We start from the raw sequence: 19,741 nt of genomic DNA on the forward strand, positions 1-19,741 counted from the left end.
CATGTTAGGAGTGTATGGCCTCTTGCCTGTTCCTGCTTGCTGGCTTTTGATTATATTGGCAGATTCTAACCAAATGAATCAAGAAAGTTGTGATTTTGAAGAATTGATGACAGTCCTAAAATTTCATTAAAATAAATGAGTGGATGTATGAGTGGATATAGGATGGGAATGTGTTGCTGAGCAGGAAGAGTAATGCAAATGTGCATTTTCTAGATCAGAAAGGGTAAATAAGACCTTCAAAATGCTTGATCGGTGTGAAATGCTTCTAGAAAAGCTGACACCCTTTTAGACACCATGAGATGTCAGTTCACTTTGAGAAAAGAATCTGCAAGAAACCAAATTTAATTGGTTTAGTGTGTGTTGGAGGGAGGGAGTCAAACTTTTTCTGCCATTCTTCTTCCTTGGAACTCCTCAGGTTCTGTGATTAGATGAGACCCTGGGGTTTCATTTATAAAGAGAATGAGCTGTAAGGTTTGTAAGCAAGATCTTGAAAGTTCTGATCCCGGCAGTGGAATGGTCTTGATCCTCTCTGAAGCCAAGCACGGTTATTGTACTGAAAGAATTTCTCAGCTTTATGCATCCTTGCTGTATCCTTCTCCTTTTGTGCAGCAGAGTCACCCCAGCTCTGCTGCCTCATTTGGAACTACCTTGCAGTGATCTAAGTTCAGATTTGATGGCTTTTATCACAATTATTGCAGTGTCACATGTGTGTGTGCATCCTGCCACTCATCCCACACTGGACACGGAGCTGCCTGGCTCTGATCTGGGAGATTTCCCACCCTGCCACCAGGGTCTGGGCTGCAGCGAGGTCAGGAGTCAGAGAAGGAGGAGAGGCGAGTGAGAGTGGGATAAAAATGTTGAGGGATCAAAGAGGAAACATAAGTCGTGGCAGGGTATGTGCGCTGGGAGGAGGGCTGCGGGAGCACAAGTGAGGAGGAAGATTTGTTTTGCTATTGGCTTTTCAAAGTTGTGCAATTTTAAGAATTGGATTAACCTGATATGACTTCGTTTTTCTGCCAGATTAGATATGTTGAGTTTCTTGGCATTGTGAATTGTACAGTACATTTTGTGCTGTAAAATATGGGTGTGTCGGGATAGAGCTGTAGTGACACAAGCCACTCTCGGTGTAATGCAGCACTGCTGGGTGGACTTCCCTGCTCTCTCTTGCCCAACACATCCTTGGTAGGGCATTTACAAACCTGAGAGAACCTCTCTGTGTCCCTACATTCTGTTTTCAGCACAGCATAAAGACATTTTAGTACCTTACCTGAGCTCTAAGAATTTGTTTGGTCTGGCTGTGGCATATGCAATATTAAAGGTCTCTAAAAAAGAAAAAAAACTGTTTGAAAATACACTTAAGAGTTTCTTTCTGCTTCCTCAGGATTAAATTGGGGAAAGTTTATTGGAAAATGCTGCATTTTCTGCATTTTTTTTTTGTCTGCCTTTTTTCCCCCAAAGAGTGAAAAAGCAGATACAGATCTGAAATAACTGCAAGTGCTGAGCTCACTGTTGTTTGAAGTATACCACAGCAGCATATCAATGTCAAAGTAAAATTTTCACAGTAGTACATGTTTGCCCAATGGTTTTGGTGTTTTGTTTTTGATGGTGCGTTCATCCTGAGATAATTTGATTTGGTGTATCCTTTTTATACACTGGGCTTGCCCTGTGAGACAGCCCAATTCTCTCTGCTTATTGCTAAGTGAGGGTGGAGTACTAAAGAATCACAATTCTGTCCAGCTGGGTGATCACTGCTCTGATTAATAAAGAGCGTTGAAGACTTTGGGAAGTGAAACTACGTATGCCTTGGAGCACTGGTGTTTAATTCCTACTCTGGTTTTCCAGACTTTTCCAGGGACTTGAGCCACCCAAGCAGGTCAGTCACGGGGGACTGACCATAGCATGGCCTTTGTCAGAGCCTGGAGCCTGCCCTCTGTGTCAAGAGCTGTGCCCTGAAAACTGAGGAGTTATGGTTCTGCCTGTGGTGAAGATTGATTCTCTTGGAAGAGCATAAATAACAGATCAGGTTAATAAATCACATATCTAGACTGTGTCATGCTCCTCAGCCCTGTGTTGTTAATGTGTGTTACTCTACTAACTCACAAAGGCAAAAAGCCACAGGGCTTTTTTTTGCTCACCAGGTGAAGGTGTTTCTAGAGTGGTAGAACATTCTTTGAATTGTTTCTGGAGTGATAGAACATTTCTGAGAGCAACACCAGTTGAACAAAGCAGAGCAGGAAGCTGACCTCGTGAGCACCTGCATCAGTCAACTCTATATTACGTGAGAGAATTAGGGAAGAGTGCAGCATACTTAAAGTTAACCTGCAGATCTGCCTTCTGAGGAGGTTAAAGCACAAGCCCTCAGTAACACATGTGGGACAGCTGTGGTTTGGGGATCTGCTTGGAGCCTTGCCTGTGGGTGCCTTGGCACTTACAAGATCAGGGCATGGACTGTCCAGGCTGCAAGGCCTGATGCTGATCCATCCATAATCACATGGCTGCCCTCAGAAGGGCTGATCTTGCAGCTGGACCATGCTCATCACCAGCTCTAAGAAGCACTTTTCCAGAGTCTCTTACCTGCTCAATTTTCTCAGTGCGACACGGTTGATGTCATTGTTGAAAACTGTGGTAGTCTCTGTCTGGAAGCTGTTCTGAACACGTGAAAAGGAGTCATTAGCCAAGGAGAAGGAAAGAGCTGGAAGTGTAATTGTCAACTCGTGTGCGTCTCTGATTTCACCAGGTGCTGCACGTGTCTGGTTTATCAATTTATTTCTGTTAGAAAGTAAACAAATCTCACTTTTCTTACTTACTCTGGTGACTGCTTGAGCCAAGTTGCTCTTATCTGCAGCAGGGATGTACTTCTGAAAGCTTATGTTTGGGGGCTTTTCTTTCTGCATGCACATGTAATCTGCGCTCAGGGATCATGTGCAGCTCTGACACTGGCCAGGGATGCTGTTTGTCTGTCCCTAAGTCATTTACTTAAAAACATTATTATCTCTACTATCAGAATATAGTACCTGATCATAGGGACAGCTGTTACCTCCTTGTTTTTCAGGTTGAATCCTTTGGCCAAATTCTGTCTCACTTGATGGGATGTGCACCATCCATCCCGGGCCACATCCTGGCAGACCTGAGCACCTCTGAGTCTCCTCAGTGTGGGCTTAAAACCACTCAGCATTTTGCATGTTTGAAACACTGATGGGTAACTCTCAATCCTATCCCAACAATGAATTTCCAGTGCCTTTTGCAGAGCGGGTTCTCTGCGGATGTGAATCCTTGCAGGAGCTGGTGGTGTGTAACTCCAGTGGAGATCCAGCTGGACGCCTGGGAGCCCAGTTAACACCTCATTAAAATCCACCACTGGCAGCCCAAACCTTTGAGCAAACTCCTCAAGTAATTTTTTCTGCTGCCCTTCAGCCCGTGGCTGGTTGTTTTCCACTTTCTCACGTTTCCCCAAGCTGCTGGTGTGTACAGTCTGAAGATCACATTTACCCAACACAAGGAAATCAGCTTGGCCCGACGGCTTCTCCATCACGTGGCTGCGAATGTGTTCACTCTGTTCTGCCAGATTATGGCTGGCTGAGCAAAATACAGTGAAGCTCTGGGCTGCTGGCCAAGCTTTTATTTCAGTTTGGAGCTTACAGCCACATATTTGCTCTTTGGCAGGACATCCACTGGGGTATATTTGGATAGTAATCTAGCATTGTTTTGCTGCTTTTTTCTTATTTTATTTTTTTTTAATGCACACAGATAGTATAATCCCAACACTTTGTCCAGTCTGTATGAGATTTCTCAGTGTGCACTGTTATGTGTGTGCACTCAGAACTTGTAGCTGTGACCTTTGATAACTATAAGTCAAAGCAATTAACTTTCTTTTATTGAAAAATGCTGGATGTCCTACTCTTTTCCCCCCTCTGTGCTGATAACAGAGCTGTGTTGTTACTCTTTCCAAGATCAAAAGCTTCACTAGGGTTTGATTGAAGTCCAATTATGGAAGGAAGTAACTGTGCTGGAGCCCTGAAAATAGCAGTAATTGTTAAAATAATAAAGTGTGTCCTTGTGTGTCTTTATAATATTTAAAACTTCTTTTGGGGTGGAAGGGGGTGGCTTTCCTCTAGCTTTAAAATGAAAATATTCGCAAATGTCCTGGGAAAATAGGAGTGTGCTGTTAGAAGATTTTTTTCCTCTGGATTTCTTCCTTCAGTTCTGTTCTCCCCCCAAGCTGCCTTCCTCAGAAGCTGTTTGCATGCAGCCTGAGTCATGTAGGAAAATAAAGCTGGATTTGATTTTTAACTGTATGGGAAGCTTTGAGTTTAGCGGGGGGATAAAGGCTTTATGATGCAAGCTCCTTTATTTCTCTGTGAAACAAAAATGGGCTTTTCAAAATGCAGCGTGTTTTGGAAAGTTGGCTCTGGGTTTGAAACCCCAACATCTCCAAGGGCATCCTTGTATGAAAAAGTAGTACAAAAAGACATAATGCTTGGGGAAGGGGTAAAACATGAGGGGAAGGGGTAAAACATGAGGACAAGGGGCAATGTTTGAGGGGCAGTTCCTGGCATCTTCCAAAGGGACACTGCTCCTCCAGTGTGTGTGGAGGGGTTTGGTTGGTTTGGTTTAGATGGATGGTATTAAGCCTTGAATTGTGAGGTTTTGGTTACTTTATCAAAAACTTTGAGCTGTGTCTGAACAGGTCAACATTGGCAAAGCTGAAGTAGATATAGATTTCCCCAAATCTATACGTTGTTGTTTAGGATAGAAATATATTTTTGCTTCCTCTCAGTCTCTCCTGCATGCTCAGAACAGAGGGAATCTGGGAGGAAGGCCAGTGGTGAGGCTCTCATCTGGAGTCACCTGGCAGAGCTTCAGCAAGGGAGACCTTTGGGTCTTGATCTTAAAACCCAGCATGTCCAAATGCCTATTTGCCAGCTGTAGTGTTGAGTTAATGGAAACACTGATGTGAATAAACAGCAATGAAGATGATAATATGTACAGTGATTGCTGTAGGGGCTGCTTTGGTGATTGTACAGCTGGGACTGGTTTGAAGTTACAAGATTTTACCAGGGTTTGGTTCTGTTTGTTTTTGGTTTTTTTAACTCACGTGGCTTGCACACACATCGGATACAGGTAGGACAAGATAATCCTTATGTGAAAATCAATCCTTGCATACTTTTATTTCAGCCAGCTGGACTCAAAATCACTAAGTACTTGAATAAAATCTTTGCATCATAGATAAATGGTATCAAGTAATATGCCCAGAGGATTGTACAGAGCAGGACTAGAATTTTCTTGGCTCCTTAAATTCTTAGGACAGAACCTGTTAATTTATCCTTTTGAATTTTATTTTTGCACTCTCTGCACTGCAGTAGAAATTACTTAGTCCTTTTTTTCTTTTAAACTCATCTCTTTATTCTGACTGTTAGACAGCTTTATGTATATACCATCTATAAAATACTCTGCCTTTTCAGCTCCCTGCTCTTACTGGGTTTGGATGGATCTTTGGAATACAAACTGCTTCATTGCCTTCTGGAAATTTTTATTTATCAAAAGCCTTAGCAAGGGGTGCCCTGTTGGTGTTTATCCAGTTGGCAGCTTGAGCCACTCTCAGGAACAGCCCTGGCTGATCTCGAGGAGCTGCTGAAACTCATCAAGCAGGTTCCTGCTCACCAATTATCCAGTTAAGTGGAAAGAGGAAAGGTGTTTCTCTTGCTTGTTTTTTTCTTTGCTAAGTTTAACCTGTTCTTCCCCAACCAAGCCTGAGTAGTTGTGGGTGTGTGACGTGGCAATAGCAGCAGGGAGAGTTGGGGGGAGAGGGGCAGAGGGGATTTCTTGCACACTAAAAACACACCAGGATTGCATCCCTCAGCTGGGACAGACAGACAGCTTCCAGCATAAATCTGCAGCGTTCTGATTCTTAGCTGAGTCCTACCCAGCATACCTCAACCAGCGTTTTGTCCACATTTTAACATAGTCTTAGGAAAAGAAAAGAAATTTCCCCCTCCAACCCAACCTCTCCTTACTTCAAAGCCAATAATGAATGTTTCATCGCTGCCAGAACAAATTTGTTGATTCCCAAACACTCCTACTGTGTCTTGGTTGGAAGGCTTAAATTGCTTGCATAATAAGTGCTGGGGATAATATAAAAAAGCTCTTTCTAGTAGAGTTCTGGGTTTCAGTACGTATTATAAGAATAAATAAAGGCTCAGATGATAGCAGACAGCTGGGTTGTCCACATCTGACTGTCTTCTGCATTGATTTTTAAGACAGACCATGTGCATGGCTGCTTGCTGGCTATCAATACCAGATGTGTCTGCTTGGAATTCAGAGGGATTGTCAAGTGACAGTGCAGTTGTGAAACAAATAATTTTGCTCTTGATTACTGAAAATAGTAAATGAGCGGGTAGGATAAACTGAAGAGATAGTCTCAATTCCAGTAGAGAACAAGAGGATGAAATGGCTTTCCTGACTGCTATTAACAGTGACTTGGTGAATATTTTTCTTTTTTCCTTCCTACCTCCTGCCCGAGGAATTGGCTCCGTGGGCAGTGGAGTTCTCTGGTGTGTAATGAGGCTTCTGCAGCCAGGGAGGGAAGAGCTTCTTTCGTTTACATTGTTTTCACAAAGCTTGTTGGGAACGCCTGTGGATGCCTGGCTGCCAATTTTGTTGGAAATTGGCCAACAATTTCCCAAGGTTTTGGGAGGGGGCTGGACAGGCATGCACAGCAGGACTGCAGAAAACTCATTTCTCTGGGAAATCAGCTCAAGAATAATTGTCAAGTACCAGGGGCATTGAAATGAAGTTTGCAAAGCCATTGAAGGAGTGGAAGGCTGTTTGATATCTTAATTCTGTACGTGGCCATTAACCAGATGCACTAGATACAGTCCTTGCCCACAGGTTGCATCCACACTGGCAGATTTCTGTCTGCCCAGGACCTGTCTGCAGCACTGAAGTGTAATTTGGTGACTGCACTGATTGTTTTGGAAGTGGCTGGAAATGCTCAGGAAGAAGCAGATCTAAATACTCTTTAGCTTAGGCTGTGGCAGAGCTTGATCTGGATGTCTGAGCTGTGCTGGCTGAGGGGTCTGTGAAATAACCTTTGACTATAGGTAGGTCTTTTTGTTTCCTGAGTAGCCCAAGGATGTATCTGAATATTTACTACTGTTGCACATTGCTTTCTATATTTTTAAAAGGAAGATCTGTGACTGCACACATTGGAATGCATGTTAATAACAAAAATGGAGAAGACCCTTTCATCATCAGGATTTTATTGAGTTTTGCTTGTGCATTGAACCTCAAAGACAGCAGTGAAATGGAGGCCAAAGAGGTAGAGCCAAATTCTGGGGTTACTGAGCAATTATTGAGCAGCTGCAATGCTGGTGACCACCTCGTCCCAGCAGCTCGGACAAACCCTCTGAGCCAGGTAAGGCTGGGTTGGGATTTATGCCTCTGAGCTTGTTCAGGCTGCAGGGCAGGGCTGGGGCTGTGCTGTGGGTGGGCAGCAGCATCTGGGTGGGTGTGGGTTCTGTGCAATGCAGGGGCATAAATAGCCTGGGCATGAGGAAGCAGAATGGTTCCACCTGTGAATAGATGAGTTACTTCTGCTGAGGTGCACAGGAGCACAGGGTTAGCTTCTGTAGAGAGAACACGTTAAAGGTGGCATCAAACATCTTCATTGTGAGACCAGCTCTTCATTTACTTCTGAAAATCTGGAGCACCATATATCTGCCAGTGCCATTTTTTTGCATTTGTAAAAGGAGAACAAATAAAAATGTTCCATTAGCTTTGCTACATTAAAAAAAAACCAGCCACATTTATATGACACAGCTCTATTTTGTATAATACAGAGGGCTTTAGAATAGATGAAGAAAAGCTGCATATGTGATTTTAAGATAAAATAAGATGATCCTTGTGACAGAGACAGCAGAAGTGATGTGATACGACAGTTGCTGTAGCAACACCACCTACTTCATGAAAATCAGAGTTAACAGGAGTGTAAAAGGTAAGGCCCACATAATTTTCCAAGCTTGTGAATTGCTGCTGCCCTCAGCCTGCAGTGCTTTCCAGCTGTCCAGTGCTTCTCCTTCCATGTGGACACAGAATAATCACCTTTTTCCACATGGCCAACTCCTGCAGACCCCATCCTGTGTTGAGCAAGGGCACACTGTGGGAATTCTGCAAGTGACCTGGAAATAGGAGGGAAAGACCATGAAGGATTTTGTCCTGTCCAGTCCCCCAAGTCCTCCCAAAATCCCCAGATAACAAAATACTGTGCTGTCTCTACAGAGAATGGGACGACCACCAGTGTAAAAAGGAAACCAAGCAGTCAATTTGCTTCCATGGGACTCAGCTTGTAAATCACTGGTGTGTTTAATATGAATTGTTAAGTGTTTTGGACACAGAAGGTCTCAGGGATAAGGGCACTTCCTTCCTCCCAAATAAGCTCAAAATAGTGGTTCTCCATACCTCTGCATTTACAAAATGCCAACTCCCATGTTTAAAAGTTCCTGTATGCAGAGAGTTGATCAATGATTTGCCAGTGTAGCTGGCCTCATGGTTACATTAAAATATGTTATTTTTAATGTATTTAAATTTAAAAAATACATTGACTTAACACATTAATGGTTTGGCTTTTTTTTTTTTTTGGTCATTAATTGACAGTGGAGAGCCATGCTGTGTGTGATAGCAAGAGTAAAATCTGTATTACTTGTGGACTGGGGGAAGAGTGTTTAGAAGAAAGGGCAATCTCATATGGATCCCTTTTGCTGACATGCCTCCTGAAGGCATCACAGTAAATGCACTGTGCAATAAATGAAGGGAGCTTTGATTTTTGCGTCTTGGGGCATTTTAATTTAATTTTTGACATCGATCACAATGTTCACAGGTTCAGCATGCCTGTTGCATTGAGAACATGCATAGTAGTGTGTTCAGAGGCTCAGTTCAGGGCTGTGGGCAGTTTGCAGAGGAGGTTATGAGAAGGAGTGTAAGTATTACAATTCCAGGATTTCTTCAAGAGATATTCCATCAGGAACCTTTTTCACTGGCTCTGTTTGTGAAGGATTAAGTGGAAGGTTTTGCTGCATGTTGCTCTGACTGGTTCATGTGAGTTCTGTTATGAGGCACAGAAGTCTCTGCAGGCATTTTGGGTTTGGAGGCTGCTCAGCAAAGCACTTTCTTGCCTTTTTCTGGTGCTCAGTGACTCCCTCACATTTCAAAGTGAATTTATCAGTGCCCAGTGTTTAGTGCTGTAATATCTTTTAATTGGACTTGCTTTTTGAAGTTACCTGATTTTCCTGTGTCTGACGTGCCACCAAAACCTGTTTTATGCAGCAGCTGTAGAGAAGCAGTTGCAGACACAAGGGTAGCATCCATATTCAACAACCTGTTTTCCTGGAATTTTCCCTAAGTGGTTACATGTTCCCTTCCTTCTTCTGGCTCCCTTTTTCAGGCTACCCAGGCCTGATGCATCTGTATGGTTTATAAATGGAGATAAATGCATCAATAGAGAGAACTCTACAACCACACACACTTTATGTGTGCTCCTTGCAGTAAAGCCAGTATATAAAAGCAAGTTAGACCTCTGCAGTTACTGGGCTGTTACAACCCAGGTATAATTTTTTGGGTTTTGCTGTTTGTTTGGAATTTTTTTCCCCCAAAATATATTAGGGAATCCTAATTTAAGGCAGAGAGAAAATAAAATACACTCAGCCTTACTTAGATTATGGGAACAGCGTGTTCCCATTCTGGCAGCTGTAATTCTTAAAACGTGATTATTTTATACAAATCACCCTCAATAAATTGTCACATAAAAAGTGTGCTTTGTTTTAGTGAAAGGTAAAATGTAAAAGAAGTAAAAAGTGACTGCAACAGATAGTTCAGATTTGTGTGCACAGAGCAGATCAAAAGAGAAGAGGAGATTTTCAAGTTCTGTAACTCTGCCCAGTGACCTCTTTTCCTTCAGGGATGTATTCCAGAGCTGCTGATAGCATCTGTTGTCTGTCTCCTGGGCTCCCCATTAGCTGCTGATTGGGAGGCAGAGGAAATGTACCTGTTTCACGTGGCTTTTCCATGCCAGCTGAAATCTCCCTTGGCCATGGTTTGATAACACACCCAGGCAAACAGGGCTTGGGTACCAGAAGTGGGTAATAGAGCCATGAGTCACGGGTGGCATATGCTGTCAGAATTACAGGAGGGCTCTTTGCAAGACCTGTTTACTGAGAGCGTGCTGTCCTAGATAGACAAATACACAGAACAATGGCAGAGGGGCTGACTTGGTGTGGAAAAGCACATTGGCAGTGGCACAGACACATCCTGGGGACAAGTGTTGTCTTTGTTCTGAGCAGAATTCCTCACGAGGGCACATTTATGGATGGTGGGGTTGTGGCAAGGGGAGGGCTCCCAGGGAACAAGGGACAAGGCAAGAGGAAACAGCCTCAAGCTGCACCAGGGGAGGCTCTTGCTGGATGCCAGAGGAATTTCTTCATTGAAAGGGTGGTTTAGCATTAGAAGAGGCTGCCCAGGGAGGTTTGGAGCCCCAGTCCCTGGAGGTGTCCAAGGAAGGCCTGGACATGGCAGTCAATGCTCTGCACTGGTGACAAGGTGGGGATTGGGCACAAGTTTAACTCTATGATCTTGGAGACTTTTTCCAACTTCTGTGATTCTGTGACTCTATGCTATGTGTTACCTAAAACAGAGGCTCTGTCTAAAATCTACTGGTTTATTAAAGTTGGGTACTTAATTGTCCAAGGAAAGGAAAATGGATGGTTTTGTCTCCTTCAGAGCAGGTTGACAATTCTGATGCTTTTCTAGATTCTTCCCTTTAAGAAAAGAATTACTGTACTTTTTGGAAAATCTTGCTATATGTTAATTTCCAGGTAACAAAAATATGCCAAAGGATGTCAGGAAGCTCCAGGGTACCAGAGAACATAAGCATCTTGAACTGAGACATGCTTCTAAGCCAAGTGAGAATTAAAATTAAATACTGATGTGAACGTTCTTCCCTGCAGCACTTCTTCAGGCCCTGTCCCCATGCTCAGGCTGCAGGAGAAGGGGAGGATTTCACTGAGTGATGAGGACTCAAAGCTGAGAAGGTGGTGAGGAGATGAGGAAGGCGAGGATGACACTGGCAGCCAAAGACGAGAGGGAGAGAGCCTGGAAGAGGAAGGCTGCTCCAGCAAAGGCTGTGATGAATGCATTCAGTAGAACAGCACTGTCGAAGGGAACAGGGCAGGATCAGCCTGTGCTGATGGTACAAACCCAGCCCCAGATCCCCAGGTGCCATCCAGCAAGATTCTCTTCAACAAACAAAACACTGGAAACCTCCCTGTTCTCCTTCAGCTCCTTACAGCGAGGGTCACTTGTCATCCTCTGCTCAGTCCTACCAGCAGACACTGTGGGGTGCTGTCAGAGCCATTTCTACTTATTCCCAACGTGCCTGTTGTAAGAGTGGGACATGAGAAAGTCCAGGCTGTCTTTTCCATTTGTTTTTAAAATTAAGTGCAAGAGCAGAAGGCACATAATGCTGAGAGGGGAGATGACAATTCTTTCATAAGTAAATGCACAAGGTTTGTAAACAATGCTGATATCTTCAAAAAGTACACATTTAAAAACCCTTTAGTGTACCAGTCCTGTAGTGTGTGTTAAAAGCAGCAAATTATGTTGTGGTTACACTGGGTTGAGATCCTGTTTCTGAGGAAATGTTTGCAGTCACCCCATGTTGAGCAGAGTTGAATTTGTGTAAGATAAGGAATAGGGGAATGTCCCTGCCAGCTTGGAGCCCTGATCAAAATACACAGATCTCCTGTTGCTTGGGAAGAAAATAAAGCTCCTATAATTGCTTGCATAAACACACCCAGAGGTGAAGTGTCTTCTTCACCCCAAGGCAGAGAGTAGTTGGGTTTGTCCTTCCAGTTGAGGGCAGGAGGATTCCAGCATGTGGCTTTAATCCTATCCACCTAAATGGTTTGGTTTCTGCAAAACAACTGCAGTCCTAATAGGGAAATTACATAGAATAAGATAGCATAGATAAAAGGTTGCTTATAATATTGTAGGTGAGGAATGATTACATGTCAGGATGCTGTCCTTAGGTAAATCTTGGCCTTCAGAATACCCCTTTTACTTTGCTTCCCGTGGGGGTTTTTGCCTGTCCTGATCCCTGCGCTCCTGTCATGTGCTCTACAGCGAGAGAACTTTTCCTGGAGGCTGAAGGAGTTAATGCAGAGCTGGATGACAGATTAGTCCAGGACAGGCTGTGATTTGGAGTAAGGGAACTATCCCAAATAGCTGGCCAGCTGCCAAGGGATAGATGGCTTGGAAAACGTAGAGGGAGGGCTCTGGAGCAGCTCTGGGTGAGGATTATCTGTCAGTTTAACCACTGTGCTGCAGAGCCTGACTGACACACACAAAGTGCCTCCCGTTTATATAAAGAAGAATGATTAGCAAACACATGTTTTATCTCTGGGCTGCTAATAAATTGACTAGGAAACTCCTCTTTTATTTTCCTCCAATGTGTGTAAAAAAATAGGGAAAAATATTTTGATTAGAACATTTTCACTCCCTTTTCTTCCTCTCTGCTTCTTCTCTCTGCTGTTCTCCAGCCAGCTGTTGAGCTGATGAGGAGTGTAGAATGGCTGTGAGAAGGGAGATTTTCTGAAAATCAGACACATTTCTATGGGAGTTGAATGATTCAGAATTGTGTTCCACGTAATTTGCCAGGGACCTCTCGCAGTACAGATAAGAAGTCTGCCAAGCAGTAGTGCAGCTGAAGAGGTTATTTCCGTCTTCGCTCTCCTGGGCACAGCTGGTAGGTGGGATGTTTCAAAAAGGGGAAATTAAGAGTCAGGATGTGGTGATTGAACTCCCCATGATACCAGATCAGCATTTGGGATTTTGTAGGTATACAAAAATGCTGCTATACTTTTGAGTGGTGAATTTTAATTATTGCAAGGAATTTAAAGCTTCTATTTTTTTTTTACCAGCAGTTTGGTTACCTAGATGACACAAGTGAATGACCTCAGTCCACTTCTCTCTGAAAAACAAACCACACTGAAAATATTGTCATTACATTGGACTTCTCACTGGCAGCCTCTGCCAGGAGGAGGAGGACGATGACTGAAAGGATTAGAACAGCAAATTTTCTTTCAAGTCCTTTTTTATGGAAAATTTTCCACTATGCTAATATCTGCCAGAGCAACACCAAAAGCATTAGCACAGGCACGATGTTAGGGCAGCAGAATTGCTGGGGTTGTCAAAACCTGCTGGTCCCTTTGCCAGGGGACACCTGGAGCTGTGTCTGTCCTGGCACACTCCTTCTTGCTTGAGTGGAGCTCTGTCAGTGGGAAGGGCTCCTGACAAAAGGCCAGTGTTGACACAGTTGTGGTCTCTCCAGGCCATGGTTGAAACACATCACTAGGGTGGTATGAGGGGAAGTTTCCATTAACAATTGTTCCCGGCTTGCTTCCACCACCACCACCACCACTGTGAGCTCTGCAGCTGGATTTCCAAAAGAGCTTAATACTCAAGAGTTCTCATTTCAGCAGCTTAAATAGAGGGGCTAAGTTCTTTCCAAAACTCTTGGCAGTCATCAGCCCCCATTGAGAACAAAGCTTAAGCACATTAAACAGTCCAGCCACTTCACTGTTGTGAAAATTTGGCCGCTGTTGTGAGCACAGAGTGTTTAAATAATGCAGAGCCTGGCAAAGGCATCTGGCTCCCGGTGCTGGGACTGAGGGGCCTTACCTTGCAGAGTGGGTTTCCTCCTTGGCCAATTCCTGCGTGGAGCCTCCGAGCAGCCCTTTTGTGGCTGTTGTGACAGCTGGGAAACTTGCTGATGTGAGGATTAGTGGGCTGCTGGGCACATGACATTCAGATTGCTGTGCTTATTTGACCTACCTCTGATTGCGAGGAATTCAGTGCGTAAAAATAACACCCCAAACAAATTTGGCAGGAGGATGCAGAGCGAAAGTGCCGAGCTGCCCCGGGCAGAGGAGCCCGAGGAGCGATGCAAGGCGAGGCCGCGCTCGCGCTCCCGCAGCGACAGCGGAGCCAGGGCAGCACAGCCCACGCCGTCCTCTTGGACTGTGACGAGTTCCAGCACCGCAGAGATGTCGTGGCCACTGGCCAGCAAACTAACAAATTCAGGTTCCTGGCTTGCACGATCAGCAAAACTTGATAGAATAAATAAAAAGATCTCAGGTGCCAGGAGTTGCCCAATGTAAAATGCTGGACAAAGCATTTCTGGTTTTTCTGCCTGGGGCTTGAGATACCCACATTAAGTCTGTTGTTCTTGATGGAGCTGCTGATCATTTGCTGGAGCATGACAGAACAGAGACTGGCAGAGGTGTGTGTGCCTTGTGGGTGTAGGATATCTCACAGGGCAGCACTCTTGGGGCTCCTCGTGACGGTGTTTAGACACATGGTTTGTTCAGGCTTTAGTGAACAGCATTTCCCTTGAATGAGCTTCTCACTGGCACTGGAATTTCTTGTGTTTGCTGAAGGGCAACAAGGTCTGTAGTCATGGGAGCTTCCTGAAGCAGGGGAGAGGAAATGTGTGCGTGGAAGAGGCAAGGCAGGACCTTGACTGCCATGTCTTCTCCCAGAGTCCTGTGGAGGTGCATCACTCTTTGTTTTGCTCTTGTATTGCTAAGATGCAATGCCTCAATTTCCCATGTCTAAAAGGAGCATTTTTGCCCTGTTTTTAGGGTGAAATTGTAAAATTTCTTGAGGCCAGTGACTACAGAGCTCATGTTATTGTGTAATATGGCATGTTATAGATAAACGACAGTATTCAAACTGATCCTGTATATCAAGAACTTCAGCGATATTTAAATGCAGGCACTCACGTGGGACAATTAGAAAGCTGGGCCAGATTTCACAATCCATTTTACTTTTAGAAACACCCTGCAGGCTCAACAGAAATATTATAAAAGTACTCAGAGCTGGTGTCTTGCTTCATTTTTATCTGTATTACAGAATGTGCACCATTTGTAGGCGCACACATCTGTGTATTTGTCTGCAGTAAGGAATACCTGGCTGCTGTGGGGCACGCGCTCACCCAAGGAGCTTTTTCTGTGTTTCGTCCTTTAAACAAGGCCGTGGCAGCACATCCATCCATCCATCCATCCATCCATCCCTCCATCTATCCACCCATCCATCCATCATCCATCCATCCATCATCCATCCATCATCCATCCATCCATCATCCATCCATCCATCCATCATCCATCCATCCATCCATCATCCATCCATCCATCCATCCATCCATCATCCATCATCCATCCATCATCCATCCATCCATCATCCATCCATCCATCATCCATCCATCCATCATCCATCCATTCATCCATCCATCCATCATCCATCCATCCATCCATCCATCCATCCATCCATCCATCCATCATCCATCATCCATCCATCATCCATCCATCCATCATCCATCCATCCATCATCCATCCATCCATCATCCATCCATTCATCCATCCATCCATCATCCATCATCCATCATCCATCCATCCATCCATCCATCCATCCATCCATCCATCCATCCATCCATCATCCATCCATTCATCCATCCATCCATCATCCATCCATCCATCCATCCATCATCCATCCATCCATCCATCCATCCATCCATCCATCCATCATCCATCCATCCATCATCCATCCATCCATCATCCATCATCCAGCTTCCCGGCTGTGTTAACGGGGCAGCAGCTGGAAACGCCGCGTTCTGGCCCCGAGGAGAGCGAGGAGAAGCCGCTGGCACCGCCAGTTCCCGGCTGGATTAAGGAGGGACACGGGCAGTGCCACGTTTCCATCAGCACGTCCCGACCGCGGCGGCAGCGCTCCGCAGCGGCACAACGTGTGCAGCAGCATCCTTTCCTCCTGCTGCCTCTCCTGCAGCCACATCTCTATTTTGATAACTTTGATCCTCCTTTTCTCCTCTCCCCAGCCCTCACCAGCCTTCCTGGCAGCTGATTTTATCAGCTCTAAAACAGGAGTTACAAAAGCTCTCCCTTAGCGAGCCCTGCACAGTGCAATTCCCCCGGTGCGTTTTCCGTGCGCTTCCCATATTATTAAAATAAAATCTACATCGTCAATGCTGGCCTTGGAATTAGAAATGGCATGTAATGTTTACTGTTTTACACCATAAATATTGCAGATGTGGGCACAAGTAAGCCACAGGATGTTTTTGTAGTTACCATGAAAGCCGTCGTATCGCTAAAGTCAAAGTGAATTAGCAAATAGCCAAAATTATAAAAGCATATCTGCTTCAATCAGAAGGCCTCCCTCTGAAGTCTGTGAGGCTTCTACTTCTGAGGCATGTGAAAACTTCTGAAAATTCTGCCCCTGGGGATAGTCCATGTTTAGGCAGCTGACTTCAGGATCCTATTTTTGGAACCTTTGGTTGAGATTTTAAATTGGATTTTTAGTGGGAATGGTGCCCAAATTGCTGCTGTAGGATCTTGAAAGCTTTATCTAAAATAAAAAAGAGGAAAATGGGAGGTATAGCACTACTTTTCTGGGGATATGCTCCTTTTTATTAGATTTTATATACCATAAAAGAGAAATGCAGCATCTTAAGTGTCTTCTTCATTTTTGCAGAGCATCTTTAAGGAATCATTGTAGCCTTTCATGTTGCTGGTTTCCTTTAGTGTCTTTTAGAATATCCCTGGTAGGATTTCATAAAGAATAAATAGCAGTCTCCTTGGAGTGCTTCAGCCCAGCTGAAAGTACGCTTCCATGAGATGCTATTCATGGCAAGTACAGTACATTGTTTGATTGTAAAATAAATACCCTCAGAGGTATAACTGTGAGGGGTTACAGTGTGCTGATAGATCTGAACTAGATGACAGTATTACGATCTGTTCCTGAGGATGGGATCCTAATGAAGTGGTACAGGTTGGAGCAGTGTATCTTCTGCCTGCAGCCCGGTGCAACTCAGCGTTGGATTCAGTGATGTTCCATGGGAATCCAAGATTAGCAACCAGAGTTAGGAACAGATTCTGAATATAAAGGCCATGAGCATGTCTGGGTCAGAATATGCACCTCGCAGAATGGACAATCTAATGTTTAGTGTGCATAGATGCCAAATCTGAAGGGAAAGCTTGAAAGAATTATTGCTTATAAAGTATGTAGAGATCTTCTAAAAACCTGTGCTACAATTAAGATATTTTTTCTAACCCAGCTGTGTTTATGCTGTGTTTCTGTAGGTCAGATCTTGCCAGCAAACCGGAACACACCGAGCCCCATTGATCCTGAGACTATCCAAGTTCCTGTTGGCTACGAACCTGACCCTGCAGATCTTGCTCTGTCCAGCATTCCTGGCCAGGAGATGTTCGATCCTCGCAAGCGCAAGTTCTCCGAAGAAGAGCTGAAACCCCAGCCCATGATTAAGAAAGCTCGCAAAGTCTTCATCCCAGATGACCTGAAGGTAATTTGGAACTGGTGACGAGGTGATTCCTACAGGGTCTCTGACAGTTCCTCACTGAGGTACAGGTTTGGAGCTTGAATCCGTTTTGTCGTGTGAGGTAAATCTTTCCATCTAAATCTGACTGTTCCGGGTACTGGATGAGACTGAAGGGAGGATGTCCCTTATTAGTTATGCAACAGTTGAAATTCATGAGCTCAATATTCATTTCCTTTGTATGCTAGAAACTTCCTGCTTGACCTTGGACAAGCTTGCTTTGTCCCATATTTCCCACTTATGAAACAGCCTGATCATGTTTCCTTTTTTTCATCCTGTCTCTATTCATGTTTTCTTTTTCTTCATCCTCTGTCTATTCAGCACAGGCTGTGAATCCTTCAAGGAGAATGGAGGACCCTGATGACATACTGAAGTATATTGTGTCGTATTTGGAAATTGCTGTAGTTCTGTGTTTAATAATGAATGAGAACACTATAGTAAAAACTATTTCACTAATATATATTCACTAATCCAGGTGAAAGAATCTAGACAAGTGATAGGAAAACAGAGGAAAAAAGAATTTTTCTGCTGAGAGGTGTGTTTTAATACAATATGTAAAATGCATTACTACATCAATATTTTAGAAGAAAGAGTCTGTGCCACTCACTGCTTCTGAGATGTGAAGAGCAAAGTGCATGAAGATAGCAGGAAAATCAATCAACTGATCCAGGTTATCAAACACTCTGAATATTATTTGTGAAGTTGTTTTCCCAGAATGTGCTTTCCAAGAGGATCTCTTTTATCAAAGGCAGTCAGGGCAGAATTTCATTCTGCTGTTGCTACTGCCCCCAAGAGACAAGCCTGAGAGCCTGTTGGAGTCAGTGGGAATCCCTGGCTGCATGTGCAGGGAGCCTGGGATGCCATGTGTTTGCACCAGATTGATAGCATTAGGGAAATAAGCTATTTTTATCCCTAAGCATGCTGTGGTGCAAGTTAAAAGCACAGAAATCACAGCTGCAGTAGTGTTCAGGTTGCTGTCACTCAGCTTTCCTTTGCAAAATTGCTTACCTGAGCAAGTTCTGCTGCCTGTTGGGTTGCAGTGCCCAAGGGTGGAGAAATGTCTGGAGTTTCTGCCTTTGTCACGTCTCCCAGGTACCTTTATTCATCAAAGCAAGCTTTGGCAAGGGTCCTGCTGGCCAGAGGTGGAGCCCAGCAGTGCAGCACAGGAGTGAAGCAGGAGCTCAGGGTCCCTGGGGATCGTCCCATCACTTGCCCTTGACTCATTTCAGAGTGCTTGACCCAAGTGCTGCTCCTGCCCTGGCATGTGGACCAGCCTCTGGGTTTTGGGGGAGGGTAAGCAGATTAGACCAGTCAATCGTCTCTGGGCTGCATGTGATTTGGAAATGCCAGCCTTACCTCTTTCAGGCCTGGATTAAGGGATTTGCCATAGCAATTTGTTAAAATAAAGAGGGATGAAGGCTAGGTGGCACACTAATAAATTGCTTAAAGCTGATTTTTATGGAGTGAATTGAGATAGGAAATTATAAACAAGATTTAGGTCATAGCTTTCTGCTGCATGCTTGTTTTTTTTTGGAGGATTTTGTGGGGACCCATCTACGTTCAGGTGAAGAGCCATTTAGAGATAAAGCTGACTCCAGATCAGCATTCCTGCACATTTTGTTGAGCCAAACTGATAGAAAGCAGTTCAAGAGCCCTCCTGCCAGCAGTTGTTTTGCTCCTGCTTTGCCTTGTGCAGCAGCAGAAGGGGCAGAGCAGCAGGATTAGGCTGGGCAGAAGCACCCAGGGGTGGTGGGTGTTCGCTCAGTGCAGCACAGGAGCAGCTGGGTCTGGGAAATGGAAGCACGGTAAGATGAAGAAAGAGGGAGTCTGAGCTCTGTGGCGTGGCCAGGCAGAGTTTGAGCATTGAGTGGCTGCATTACTCATACTCTGCAGGGGACAGAATTTAACTTTTCACAAGAGATTCTACCTGGTTTGTATTTTCTGAGTTGTTCCAAAGTGCTAGAACTTAATTCAGTTATGAAGCAACATGAAAACTGCCATTTTGCTGAAGGCCACTTCATTGGAAGAGTGAAAATCGGGTCAAATCCAGTAGTTACTTCAAGTCTTTGATACACCAATGCAGTGAGGTGATCTAGAGGCAAGTCTTAAGGAATGACACTCTGGGAATGTGTTAGCTTATGAAACCTCAGGGAGTAGTGGACCTATTTCTGTCCACCATGAGGTTTTTTTCCACAGCCAAAGCCTATTGCACTAATCTCTGTGGTTGTTCCCAGAGCAGCCATCATCACTGTGCCAAGGAATCCTCTTGTAGTGGTAGTGGTGCAG

At 44.4% G+C, this 19,741-nt stretch overlaps 1 protein-coding gene across 1 annotated transcript in view; it reads left to right on the forward strand.

Annotated features, from left to right (window-relative positions):
• HLF (HLF transcription factor, PAR bZIP family member) overlaps positions 1 to 19,741 on the forward strand; it is a 34,386-nt gene that overhangs the window by 10,064 nt on the left and 4,581 nt on the right. The window contains exon 3 of the mRNA XM_030287695.4: positions 17,202 to 17,422. Coding sequence (XP_030143555.1) covers positions 17,202 to 17,422 — 221 coding nt within the window. The remainder of the gene's footprint in view (positions 1 to 17,201; positions 17,423 to 19,741) is intronic.

The sequence above is a fragment of the Taeniopygia guttata genome, chromosome 18 (assembly GCF_048771995.1).
Source record: "Taeniopygia guttata chromosome 18, bTaeGut7.mat, whole genome shotgun sequence".
In the NCBI taxonomy this organism is placed as follows: Eukaryota; Metazoa; Chordata; class Aves; order Passeriformes; family Estrildidae; genus Taeniopygia; species Taeniopygia guttata.